General features: G+C 40.1%; 3 protein-coding genes across 3 annotated transcripts; all 3 read right to left on the bottom strand.

Moving 5' to 3' along the window:
* Positions 1-3295: 3295 nt before the first annotated feature.
* On the bottom strand, positions 3296-4320 carry LOC131979416 (trace amine-associated receptor 1-like). The gene is made up of 2 exons (XM_059343385.1): positions 4148-4320; positions 3296-4052 (listed from the first exon to the last, which is right to left on the bottom strand). Exons 1-2 carry the CDS (start codon positions 4318-4320, stop codon positions 3296-3298), a joined length of 930 nt encoding a protein of 309 aa, XP_059199368.1.
* A 4008-nt stretch (positions 4321-8328) lies between these two features.
* On the bottom strand, positions 8329-9409 carry LOC131979234 (trace amine-associated receptor 13c-like). The gene is made up of 2 exons (XM_059343174.1): positions 9237-9409; positions 8329-9142 (listed from the first exon to the last, which is right to left on the bottom strand). The coding sequence occupies exons 1-2, from the start codon at positions 9407-9409 to the stop codon at positions 8329-8331; spliced, it is 987 nt and encodes a 328-aa protein (XP_059199157.1).
* A 3122-nt stretch (positions 9410-12531) lies between these two features.
* Positions 12532-13709, bottom strand: LOC131979235 (trace amine-associated receptor 13c-like). Its single transcript, XM_059343175.1, has 2 exons — positions 13537-13709; positions 12532-13345 (listed from the first exon to the last, which is right to left on the bottom strand). Exons 1-2 carry the CDS (start codon positions 13707-13709, stop codon positions 12532-12534), a joined length of 987 nt encoding a protein of 328 aa, XP_059199158.1.
* Positions 13710-14209: the final 500 nt, after the last annotated feature.

Genomic DNA, 14209 nt, shown 5'->3' with positions numbered 1-14209 from the left:
CACCAAACATTATACTGCTGGGGGATTTCAATATCCACATGGACAATACCAATCTGCCACTTACCAAAGACTTCACATCCTGCCTAGAGAGTTTTGGATTACAACAACACACCACCATTCCCACACACTCCAAAGGACATATTCTGGACCTAATCTGCTGCTCTGGTGTCACCCCTCTGGACATAACTGCTGATGATCCTCCCATAACTGACCACACCCACTCTCCTCCTTCCAGCTCCCCACTCTCTCAGAAATCTCAGAGCTCATCGGGAAATCCAAGCCATCCACCTGTCAACTGGACCCCCTGCCCACACAACTTGTCAAAGCCTGTCTCCCTTCTCTGGTCCCCCTCATTTCTGCCATCATCCACTCCTCTCTCACCACTGGAACCGTCCCTACACCCTTCAAAACTGCTGCCATTACCCCAATCCTGAAAAAACCTGGCGCTGACCCATCGAACTTCAACAACCTCTGCCCTATCTCCAATCTACCCTTCATCTCCAAAATCCTGGAAAAAACTGTTGCCTCCCAGCTCCACTCTCACCTATCCCACAATAATCTGTGTGAACAGTTCCAGTCTGGTTTACGCCCACTCCATAGCACTGAAACAGCACTCATCAAAATCACCAATGACCTTCTTATGGCATCTGATTCTGGACTCCTCACCATCCTCATCCTCCTCGACCTGAGTGCAGCCTTTGATACCATCTGTCACACCACCCTCCTCAGCAGGCTTTCTTCCATTGGCGTCACCCACACCTCCCTGGACTGGTTCACATCATACTTCTCTGGCCGCACTCACTTCATTCAACTCAAGTCGCACAAATTCATCCCTTCCTCCGTCACCTCAGGTGTGCCCCAGGGCTCTGTCCTGGGGCCCCTCATCTTCATCATCTACCTCCTTCCCCTCGGCAATATCTTCAGAACATTCACTTCCACTGCTATGCTGACGACACCCAGCTCTACCTCACCAATAAATCCTCTTCCTCTCTTCCGCCCACCTCTCTCACCGATTGCATCTCTGAAATAAGAACCCGGTTCACCTCAAACTTCCTTAAACTAAACAGTAATAAAACAGAGGTTCTCCTCATTGGCACAAAAATCCAAAACCGACAGCTTTTCCCTCAACATCAACAACTCCTCTGTTTCACCATCCCCCCAGGTTAAGAGTCTGGGTGTCATCCTGGACAGTACACTATCCTTCCAATCCCACATCAACAACATTACCCGTTCTGCCTACTTCCATCTACGAAACATCAATCGCCTCCGCCCCTCCCTTACCCCCCACACCGCTGCCATCCTCGTCCACAGCCTCGTCACTTCCCGTCTGGATTATTGCAACTCTCTCCTCTTTGGCCTCCCTCACAAATCACTCCATAAGCTCCAACTGGTCCAGAATTCAGCTGCCCGCATCATCACAAGAACCGCCTCTATCCACCACATCACCCCTGTCCTCCAACAGCTCCACTGGCTCCCTGTTCAGTTCCGGATTCAATACAAAGTCCTCCTGGTAACTTTCAAGGCTATCCACAACCTCACCCCCCCATATCTGTCCGACCTCCTCCATGTTCCCACTCCCTCCCGCTCCCTCAGATCCTCTTCCTCAATACACCTGTCTGTCCCCTCCGCCCGTCTCACCACCATGGGGAGCAGAGCATTCAGCCGCTCTGCTCCCCACCTCTGGAACTCACTACCACCCCAACTCAGGAACATTGACTCACTCCGCCATTTCAAATCACTACTCAAAACACATATGTTTAAAACTGCCTATTCCCTTTGATGACTTTTACCCTGTCCAATATGTCTATTGTATTGTATTGTATTGCATTTTATATTGTATTTTATTGCTGTTTCTTTTCTATCTTTTTTGTACAGTGTCCTTGAGTGCCAAGAAAGGCGCCTCCAAATAAAATGTATTATTATTATTATTATTATTATTAATAATAATAATAATAATAATAATAATAATAAATGTCAATAGTTTATATTTCCAAGTTTTACCAACTTAAATCACTGTTTTAGGCCAAAAAATACAAGTTGGCTTTTTTGCAGTGTATTTAAGGTTGAACAAGAGTGGATGAAGCCAACCTCTTCTATGCAATGATAGTAATTATGGTTATATTCAGTAAATTATTCATCTGAGTTCCAAGTTGATATTTTAGTAATTAAATGAGACTGTTTTGATTAAATTGTTGTTAAAATGTTTTCTGTTTTACAAAGTTGTGCCCTGATTCAACACAAATTAAATCAAATTACTCAAAAATAATGAATCATTTTTATTAACAATTACATACATATGCTAACCATCTTTACACTCTTTTTAAACTGTGAGAACCTGCATATTTTGGCATACACCCACTGTCTGTGTGATCATAATGTCTGTGGTGAGAGATGAAAAGCAGAATTCTGAACAAGGATGGGGGCTTCTTACTCATTCTATACCTAAGGGGGTTGAACAAGTTTTAAAAAGTTCTGCAAATTTGAGTGTTATGTATGTTGTTGTGCAAATCTTCAACAGTCAGTGGCACAGGGGTCCTGGTTTGTGTTAATAGGTCTCAATCGTATGATTTTTGATGTGCCTACGGAAATTAATTCCCAAGTTTACCAAGGTATTCTACAGGATAATGTCAGGGTGGATGTCTGCCAGCTGAAGCTCAGTCGAGGTTAGGTGATGCAGCAGGACAATGACCCTAAACATCAAAGTAAATCTACTACAGAATGGCTTCATAAAAAAGAAGCCTTTTGGAGAGGCCATGTCAGAGCCCAGATCTGATCCCAATAGAGATGCTGTGGACTGACCTCAAGAGAGCCGTTCACACCAGACATCGAAGATTATGGCTGATTGAAACAGTTCTGTCAGGAAGAATGAAAAGTTATGCAGGTCTGATCAGCAGCTACTGGAAGAGATTGGTTGATGTTGGTTTGACTAGTTATTAAATCAAAGGGTTACTTCATCCATCAGCACTATGAATGTTTAATGGATGTGTTCAATGAAGAAATTAAATATTATAATTGTTTGTGTGGTATTAGATTAAGCACATTGTGTTTGTCTATACTTGGAACCTAGATAGAGATCAGATCACATTTTAAGGCCAATTAATGAAGAAAACTAAGTCATTTCAAAGGGGTTCACATACATCACCCATAGTTTACCATCTGTTAATCAGAAAAGACATTTAACCATGTACATGTTCCTTTCAGTGCCAAGTGTCTTCTTTCAGGTACCATGCAGTGTCTCTACAGTATGTTGGCCTCACAGGAGTCAGTCTGCAGGATCTTTAGAGTAACAATCAGCTTAATAGATTTTCTGAACCAGGGGTAAAAAAAAGGCATAGATCAGAGGGTTCAGACAGGAGTTAAATAAATACAAACATATAAAAAACGCAGCAGATGAAGCATTCATCAAGTTATCTTGGCCTGTAAGAGCAACACAATAAAATGGACAAAGACATACTAGAAACACGACTACAAGAACACCAATAGTCCTGGCTGCTTTCAGCTCAGATTTTTTAGCAGTTACTTTCACTCGCTGGAGTGGGACAGCTGCAATTTGAGACCTCATGGCACGAGCCTGAGACACAGCCACCACCAGTACTCTCATATACAGCACTATTATGGCAGTAATGGGGAAAATGAATGTTAACAAAAGATCTGCAATTCCAGCAATGTAGTGAATCAAATGTACACACTCTCCGATGCAGGAGTTATACTGGCCAAGTGGTTTCAGGATATCTTTCATAACCAGACTGTGAAAGATTACAGAACATATCCAACACAGGTAAATGCAGACTTGAACTCTCTTTTCTGTGACTTTGGTGGAGTAATGCAGAGGCTCACAAATAGCCACATATCGATCAACAGATATAAGCACCATGTTTCCGACTGAGGCAGAAGTAATAATGTAGTCAAAAACAAGAACCAGAGCACACATGAGGTCACCTAGGTACCAGCAGCCATCTATGAGCATAATTTGAAATAAGATGAGGAAGCCAATGAAGAAATCTGATACAGCCAGAGAGAGGAGGAGGAGGTTGGTGGGGGTGTGGAGCTGCCTGGAGAGACAACAGAGAAACAAACACATCATTATTTTTTTGTGAAAATTATCATATCAGCCAATTAAAAAGAAAAACAAAAAAGGGCAATTCACTTAAAGTGTGAAATGGATATGATGACCAGCAGGTTGAGAGTTGCCGTGAGCAGAGACATTGAAGACATTATAATGTAAATAGGAATGGCTGCAAAGTGAGAACGCTGGATCTTCCTGCATGAAGTGTTGGTCAGTTGTGGAAAGCAGAGTTCAGTTTCTTCCAGGGTCTCCATCATCAGAGAGAGGAGAGGCTACTGAACACTGGCAGCTCTCTGGCTGCAGCTCTCTTTCAAGTATTCATATTGGGTTTATCCCCCTCCACCAGCCACTGTCTGCCCATGACCATCATCAGACTCCTCCCTACTTTCTCACAGAAATAGCTACGTATCGATCAGCTGATATGAGCACCATGAGTTACAGCCCTTTCTTTTGCAAACTTGGGTTTGTTCACTTTAACTCAGTGATAGTCAGACATTGTCCTATTAGTTGAGTCAAAGCCTAAATTGAGATTGGATTTAAACACCACTGTCTAACTTTAAATGTACACTTGTTAATACTTTGTCAATGAGACTGCTATTGTAAAAACATTAGCTAAGGACACAACTTTATGACTTTACACAGAGGTTTAATTGGTGACTTTAAATTGTCCGTTGGTGTGAATGAGAGCGTGATTGCCTGTCTCTATGTGTCAGCCCTGTGATAGTCTGGCGATCTTTCTAGGGTGTACCCTGCCTCTCGCCCAATGTCGGCTGAATTGCTGGCGTTGTGATGAATTGCTGGTGTGTTGTGATGAATTGCTGGTGTGTTGTGATGAATTGCTGGCGTGTTGTGTGAATTGCTGGCGTGTTGTGTGAATTGCTGGCGTATTGTGGTGAAATGCTGGCGTGTTGTGGTGAATTGCTGGTGTATTGTGATGAATTGCTGGCGTGTTGTGATGAATTGCTGGCGTGTTGTGATGAATTGCTGGCGTGTTGGGTGAATTGCTGGTGTGTTGTGTAAATTGCTGGTGTGTTGTGATGAATTGCTGGCGTGTTGTGTAAATTGCTGGCGTATTGTGGTGAATTGCTGGTGTGTTGTGGTGAATTGCTGGTGTGTTGTGATGAATTGCTGGTGTGTTGTGATGAATTGCTGGCGTGTTGTGTGAATTGCTGGTGTGTTGTGTAAATTGCTGGTGTGTTGTGATGAATTGCTGCCGTGTTGTGTAAATTGCTGGTGTGTTGTGTGAATTGCTGGTGTAGCTTTCACTTCAGGGCCACTGTACACTTGAAGTTGAATGTTACATGTTAGTCTTGCTTGACACAAACGTAGAGTCTTACATGCACTAACTCTAACGACTTATTAATTTGCTCTTGCACAATAATGCACATGCAATATACTTAAAATTGTCTTTTAACAGACAAAAAGCTTTGTGTAGAAATTAAAAGCCTATACATCTTCCTTGTCCTCCAAGGCAGGAAGAGGCCATTCTTCCCCCAACACCAATATGTTTTTCCGACTTGTCCTCCAGAGCCATGCGCTGCCCAGATATCTTGACTCACACATACACACACACACACACTTTTCTTCACATCCTTACACTGTAATTAATCTGCTTAAATTAGACTGTGTACATCTCTCTACTCTATAGATTGTGTGCTTTGTCTGCTTCACGTAGTATTTTTTAGAATAAATACTTTTTGGAATACACATGTTGTCCATTAAATGTTGTACATGTATGAGTGATGTGGCAACCTCTTCTATGAAAAGCATTTTAAATTAATTCAAACACTGCTCAATATGAATATGGTAATTTGATTATATTAATTAATTAATAATCATTGTTCCAAATAGAAAGTTTTGTAACTTTATGAGACTAATTCAGCTGAACTAGCTATCTTTCTCATACAGTGGTGTCATCTCGAGATAACTTGGAGTAAATCAAGTCATCACTTATTACTATAATTATCACTATAATTATTTCTGATAATTATTAACAATTTGGATAGCCATCTAACCACACTTTTGAACCATGAGAACCAAACCAGTGTTGCTCAGATTTGAGGCATATAAACCCTTACATATTTGATTTCCCCATATGAGGGATAGCATTCATGGTAATGCCATTTACAAAATAGATGATGCTCCGCGTGAGGCATTTACAACATTTTGGTGCCCTGTTGTGAAGTATCCATATCATTTATTTGTATCACAATGTTCATTACATATGTGGTACCACATGCAGGGCATAGTACAGTTGCCAATTGTTCATAACCGTGCAATATTAATATCAGTATATTCATTTTGGTCGACTTGCTAAAAGTCCTTCCAGAGGCCAGAGCCCCCCTCCCCTCTTCCCTCTCCTCCTGTACTTCAGGTTTAAAGCCTCCTGCAATAGTCCTCAAGAGATATGAAATCCTGCAGCCATAGAGCCTACTCCCCTCCAGACTGCTTTGTGCCTCAAAATGGATAAGTGAACACAAGGTTCACTACTACAGCCAGAGACCAGAATAGAGGGGCCTCTCCACTGCTTCAAATGAACAGAAGCAAGCAAAAAACTTAAGTTGCAAGACACACTATTTAACCCTATAAAGCCAAGTGTATCATATTAGATACAGTTATTTTTGAGACCTCTACATCATCAAAAACCTGATGTATACATGTGTTGAAGATAAACAAACTGAGCAACAAATTGCACAAAAATACCAGATGTACCAAAAATGATATGCAGGTTCCACGAGTGGATCAGTCATTGCTGCATTAAAAAACTTCATATCAGCAGATGTATGATGTTGTGTTATATGGAAAAAATATGTATTTTGCATGTTTGAGGAAAAAGGAAAAGTTAAAAATGTTGTTGTTTGATGTTTTTGTTAGTTCAAGAAAAACAAACTGTGAGCAAAAAATTGCACAAAAAGACCTGATGTATCAAATATGATACAAATTAGAATTCATATATGCAATTTATTTATTTTTTTAAATTCGTCAGCAAGTTAATAAGCACTCGGTTTTAAAAATAATTGAATTTTCTGGCAATTATTTCATGGTTCAGGCTTTATAGGGTTAAGGTTGAACAAGAGTGGATGAAGCCAACCTCTTCTGTGCAATGATAGTAATTATGGTTATATTCAGTAAATTATTCATCAGAGTTCCAAGTTGATAGTTTAGTAATTAAATGAGACTGTTTTGATTAAATTGTCTATGTTTTCTGTTTTACAAAGTGGTGCCCTGAGGTGATTCAACGCAAATTAAATCAAATTACTCAAAAATAATGAATCATTTTTATTAACAATTACATACATATGCTAACCATCTTTACACTCTTTTTAAACTGTGAGAACCTGCATATTTTGGCATACACTCACTGCCTGTGTGATCATAATGTCTGTGGTGAGAGATGAAAAGCAGAATTCTGAACAAGGATGGGGGGTTCTAACTCATTCTATACCTAAGGGGGTTGAACAAGTTTTAAAAAGTTCTGCAAATTTGAGTGTTATGTATGTTGTTGTGCAAATCTTCAACAGTCAGTGGCACAGGGGTCCTGGTTTGTGTTAATAGGTCTCAATCGTATGATTTTTGATGTGCCTACGGAAATTAATTCCCAAGTTTACCAAGGTATTCTACAGGATAATGTCAGGGTGGATGTCTGCCAGCTGAAGCTCAGTCGAGGTTAGGTGATGCAGCAGGACAATGACCCTAAACATCAAAGTAAATCTACTACAGAATGGCTTCATAAAAAAGAAGCCTTTTGGAGAGGCCCAGTCAGAGCCCAGATCTGATCCCAACAGAGATGCTGTGGACTGACCTCAAGAGAGCCGTTCACACCAGACATCGAAGATTATGGCTGATTGAAGCAGTTCTGTCAGGAAGAATGAAAAGTTGTGCAGGTCTGATCAGCAGCTACTGGAAGAGATTGGTTGATGTTGGTTTGACTAGTTATTAAATCAAAGGGTTCAGTTACTTCATCCATCAGCACTATGAATGTTTAATGGATGTGTTCAATGAAGACATTAAATATTATAATTGTTTGTGTGGTATTAGATTAAGCACATTGTGTTTGTCTATACTTGGAACCTAGATAGAGATCAGATCACATTTTAATGCCAATTAATGAAGGTAATTTCAAAGGGTTCACATATATCCTCTTGTCCCTCATTAATTCCGTATCACCCATAGTTTACCATCTATTAATCGAAAAAGACATTTAACCAAGTACATTTTCCTTTCAGTGCCAAGTGTCTTCTTTCAGGCACCATGCAGTGTCTCTACAGTATGTTGGCCTCACAGGAGTCAGTCTGCAGGATCTTTAGTGTAACAATCAGCTTAATAGATTTTCTGAACCAGGGGTAAAAAAGGGCATAGATCAGAGGGTTCAGACAGGAGTTAAAGTAATACAAATATATAAAAAACGCAGCAGATGAAGCATTCATCAAGTTATCTTGGCCTGTAAGAGCAACACAATAAAATGGGCAAAGACATACTAGAAACACAACTACAAGAACACCAATAGTCCTGGCTGCTTTCAGCTCAGATTTTTTAGCGGTTACTTTCACTTGCTTGAGTGGGACAGCTGCAATCTGAGACCTCATGGCACGAGCCTGAGACACAGCCACCACCAGTACTCTCATATACAGCACTATTATGGCAGTAATGGGGAAAATGAATGTTAACAAAAGATCTGCAATTCCAGCAATGTAGTGAATCAAATATACACACTCTCCGATGCAGGAGTTATACTGGCCAAGTGGTTTCAGGATATCTTTCATAACCAGACTGTGAAAGATTACAGAACATATCCAACACAGATAAATGCAGACTTGAACTCTCTTTTCTGTGACTTTGGTGGAGTAATGCAGAGGCTCACAAATAGCCACATATCGATCAACAGATATAAGCACCATGTTTCCGACTGAGGCAGAAGAAATAATGTAGTCAAAAACAAGAACCAGAGCACACATGAGGTCACCTAGGTACCAGCAGCCGTCTATGAGCATAATTTGAATTAACATGAGGAGACCAATGAAGAAATCTGAGACAGCCAGAGAGAGGAGGAGGAGGTTGGTGGGAGTGTGGAGCTGCCTGGAGAGACAACAGAGAAACAAACACATCATTATTTTTTTGTGAAAATTATCATATCAGCCAATAAAAAGAAAAACAAAAAAACACAATTCACTTAAAGTGTGAAATGGATATGATGACCAGCAGGTTGAGAGTTGCCGTAAGCAGAGAGATTGAAGACAATATAATGTAAATAGGAATGGCTGCAAAGTGAGAACGCTGGATCTTCCTGCATGAAGTGTTGGTCAGTTGTGGAAAGCAGAGTTCAGTTTCTTCCAGGGTCTCCATCATCAGAGAGAGGAGAGGCTACTGAACACTGGCAGCTCTCTGGCTGCAGCTCTCTTTCAAGTATTCATATTGGGTTTATCCCCCTCCACCATCCACTGTCTGCCCATGACCATCATCAGACTCCTCCCTACTTTCTCACAGAAATAGCTACGTATCGATCAGCTGATATGAGCACCATGAGTTACAGCCCTTTCTTTTTCTTTTGCAGTTACTTAGGCAAACTTGGGTTTGTTCATTTTAACTCAGTGATAGTCAGACATTGTCCTATGAGTTGAGTCAAAGCCTAAATTGAGATTGGATTTAAACACCACTGTCTAACTTTAAATGTACACTTGTTAGTACTTTGTCAATGAGACTGCTATTGTAAAAACATTAGCTAAGGACACAACTTTATGACTTTACACAGAGGTTTAATTGGTGACTTTAAATTGTCCGTTGGTATGAATGAGAGCGTGATTGCCTGTCTCTGTGTGTCAGCCCTGTGATAGTCTGCCGATCTTTCTAGGGTGTACCCCGCCTCTCGCCCAATGTCGGCTGAATTGCTGGCGTGTTGTGGTGAATTGCTGGCGTGTTGTGTAAATTGCTGGTGTGTTGTGTGAATTGCTGGTGTGGTTTTCACTTCAGGGCCACTGTACACTTGAAGTTGAATGTTACATGTTAGTCTTGCTTGACACAAACAAGAGTCTTACATGCACTAACTCTAACGACTTATTAATTTGCTCTCGCACAATAATGCACATGCAATATACTTAAATTGTCTTTTAACAGACAAAAAGCTTTGCATAGAAATTAAAAGCCTATACATCTTCCTTATCCTCCAAGGCAGGAAGAGGCCATTCTTCCCCCAACACCAATATGTTTTTACGACTCTTCCTCCAGAGCCATCTTGACTCACACATACACACACACACACGCACACACACACACACACACACACGCACACACACACACACACACACACACACACACACACTTTTCTTCACATCCTTACACTGTAATTAATCTGCTTAAATTAGACTGTGTACATCTCTATACTCTATAGATTGTGTGCTTTGTCTGCTTCATGTATTTTTTTTTTTTTTTTAGAATAAATACTTTTTGGAATACACATGTTGTACATTTAATGTTGTACATGTATGAGTGATGTGCCAACCTATTCTATGAAAAGCATTTTAAATTCATTCAAACACTGCTCAATATGAATATGGTAATTTGATTATATTAATTAATTAATAATCATTGTTCCAAATAGAAAGTTTTGTAACTTTATGAGACTAATTCAGCTGAACTAGCTATCTTTCTCATACAGTGGTGTCATCTCAAGATAACTTGGAGTAAATCAAGTCATCACTTATTACTATAATTATCACTATAATTATATCTGATAATTATTAACAATTTGGATAGCCATCTAACCACACTTTTGAATCATGAGAACCAAACCAGTGTTGCTCAGATTTGAGGCATATAAACCCTTACATATTTGATTTCCCCATATGAGGGATAGCATTCATGGTAATGCCATTTACAAAATAGATGATGCTCCGCGTGAGGCATTTACAACATTTTGGTGCCCTGTTGTGAAGTATCCATATCATTTATTTGTATCACTATGTTCATTACATATGTGGTACCACATGCAGGGCATAGTACAGTTGCCAATTGTTCATAACCGTGCAATATTAATATCAGTATATTCATTTTGGTCTACTTGCTAAAAGTCCTTCCAGAGGCCAGAGCCCCCCTCCCCTCTTCCCTCTCCTCCTGTACTTCAGGTTTAAAGCCTCCTGCAAGAGTCCTCAAGAGATAAGAAATCCTGCAGCCATAGAGCCTACTCCCCTCCAGACTGCTTTGTGCCTCAAAATGGATAAGTGAACACAAGGTTCACTACTACAGCCAGAGACCAGAATAGAGGGCCTCTCCACTGCTTCAAATGAACAGAAGCAAGCAAAAAACTGAAGTTGCAAGACACACTATTTAAGGTTGAACAAGAGTGGATGAAGCCAACCTCTTCTGTGCAATGATAGTAATTATGGTTATATTCAGTAAATTATTCATCAGAGTTCCAAGTTGATAGTTTAGTAATTAAATGATTAAATGATTAAATAATTAAATTTGATGATTAAATCAAATTACTCAAAAATAATGAATCATTTTTATTAACAATTACATACATATGCTAACCATCTTTACACTCTTTTTAAACTGTGAGAACCTGCATATTTTGGCATACACCCACTGTCTGTGTGATCATAATGTCTGTGGTGAGAGATGAAAAGCAGAATTCTGAACAAGGATGGGGGGTTCGAACTCATTCTATACCTAAGGGGGTTTAACATGTTTTAAAAAGTTCTGCAAATTTTAGTGTTATGTATGTTGTTGTGCAAATCTCCAACAGTCAGTGGCACAGGGGTCCTGGTTTGTGTTCATAGATCTCAATCGTATGATTTTTGATGTGCCTACGGAAATTAATTCCCAAGTTTACCAAGGTATTCTACAGGATAATTTCAGGGTGGATGTCTGCCAGCTGAAGCTCAGTCGAGGTTAGGTGATGCAGCAGGACAATGACCCTAAACATCAAAGTAAATCTACTACAGAATGGCTTCATAAAAAAGAAGCCTTTTGGAGAGGCCCAGTCAGAGCCCAGATCTGATCCCAACAGAGATGCTGTGGACTGACCTCAAGAGAGCCGTTCACACCAGACATCGAAGATTATGGCTGATTGAAGCAGTTCTGTCAGGAAGAATGAAAAGTTGTGCAGGTCTGATCAGCAGCTACTGGAAGAGATTGGTTGATGTTGGTTTGACTAGTTATTAAATCAAAGGGTTCAGTTACTTCATCCATCAGCACTATGAATGTTTAATGGATGTGTTCAATGAAGACATTAAATATTATAATTGTTTGTGTGGTATTAGATTAAGCACATTGTGTTTGTCTATACTTGGAACCTAGATAGAGATCAGATCACATTTTAAGGCCAATTAATTAAGAAAACTAGGTTATTTCAAAGGGGTTCACATACATCACCCATAGTTTACCATCTATTAATCAAAAAAGACATTTATCCAAGTACATTTTCCTTTCAGTGCCAAGTGTCTTCTTTCAGGCACCATGCAGTGTCTCTACAGTATGTTGGCCTCACAGGAGTCAGTCTGCAGAATCTTTAGTGTAACAATCAGCTTCATAGATTTTCTGAACCAGGGGTAAAAAAAGGCATAGATCAGAGGGTTCAGACAGGAGTTAAAGTAATACAAACATATAAAAAATGCAGCAGATGAAGCATTAAGCAAGTTATCTTGGCCTGTGAGAGCAACACAATAAAATGGGCAAAGACATACTAGAAACACAACTAAAAGAACACCAATAGTCCTGGCTGCTTTCAGCTCAGATTTTTTAGCAGTTACTTTCACTTGCTGGAGTGGGACAGCTGCAATTTGAGACCTCATGGCACGAGCCTGAGACACAGCCACCACAAACACTCTCATATACAGAATAACAATGACAGTAATGGGAAAAATAAATGAAAACAAAAGATCTGCAATTCCACCAATGTAGTTTACATAAAATACACACTCTCCGATGCAAGAGTGATACCAGCCTGGTTGTTTCAGGATATCTTTCAGAACCAGACTTTGAAAGATTACAGAACATATCCAACACAGACAAATGCAGACTTGAACTCTTTTTTTTGTGACTTTAGTAGAGTAATGCAGAGGCTCACAAATAGCCACATATCGGTCAACTGATATGAGCACCATGGTCCCTACTGCGGCAGAAGCAATAACGTATCCTAGATACTGATACACAGCACACATGAGGTCACCTAGGTACCAGCAGCCATCCATAAGCATAATTTGAAGCAACATGAGGAGGCCAATGAAGAAATCAGAGACAGCCAGAGAGAGGAGGAGGAGGTTGGTGGGAGTGTGGAGCTGCCTGGAGAGGAAGACCAACAATATATTCATCATTAATATTAGTATCCATAGTCATTCAGATAAAAACAGACACAGAGAATTTAATGCAAAAAAATAATTGTATGTACTGTTTGTTTTCCTCACAGCTTGATATTAAGTGATACTTGTTATTACTTTCTACCATTTCATAAATAAATACAAATATTTGTCTACTTGAAGTGGGAGATAGAGATGATGACCAGCAGGTTAAGAGTTGCAGTGAGCACAGAGATAGAAGACAGCACAATGTAAATCAGCATGGCCTCATAGTGAGGAATTATTTGTTTCCTGCAGGAGGTGTTCAGGAGTTGTGGGAAGCAGAGTTCAGTTTCCTCCAAAGTCTCCATCACCATAGAGGAGAAGCTGCTGCACTCTGCCAGCTTTCTGACCAAAGCTTCCTGTCATACAACTGTTTATCTCTTTCCTCTCTGCTCACACCTCCTTCCTCCACACCTCGGCTGCAGCTTTTCTCTCCATAGAGATTGAAGTTCCCCGCTTGCTTTGCTCAGTCAGAAAAACTTACTGACTTTAAGTTTTTAACTTACCTTATAAATGATTAAACTAAAAATTTGAAACACTTTGCATAGAAAAGGTTGGCCAAAGGTCATCCACTCAAAAGATAGCACAAGCTTAACAAAATATGAGTGTGTGTGTGTGTGTGTGTGTGTGCGTGCTCAATTTGGAACTCTTCTTATAACTACTATGTATATGTTGTAAAAGTTGAAAGATTTTGGAGTTCTTTGCATAGAAGTGGTTAGCATCATTCACTCTGTACAACCGTAACTGGACAGCATGACCTATAAAGCACTTGTGTCGTAATGGACTCGAACTTAACCCACGGCACTTA

This window comes from Centropristis striata, chromosome 10 (genome assembly GCF_030273125.1).
Source record: "Centropristis striata isolate RG_2023a ecotype Rhode Island chromosome 10, C.striata_1.0, whole genome shotgun sequence".
Taxonomy (NCBI): domain Eukaryota; kingdom Metazoa; phylum Chordata; class Actinopteri; order Perciformes; family Serranidae; genus Centropristis; species Centropristis striata.
This window is presented reverse-complemented; position numbering and strand designations above follow the sequence as displayed.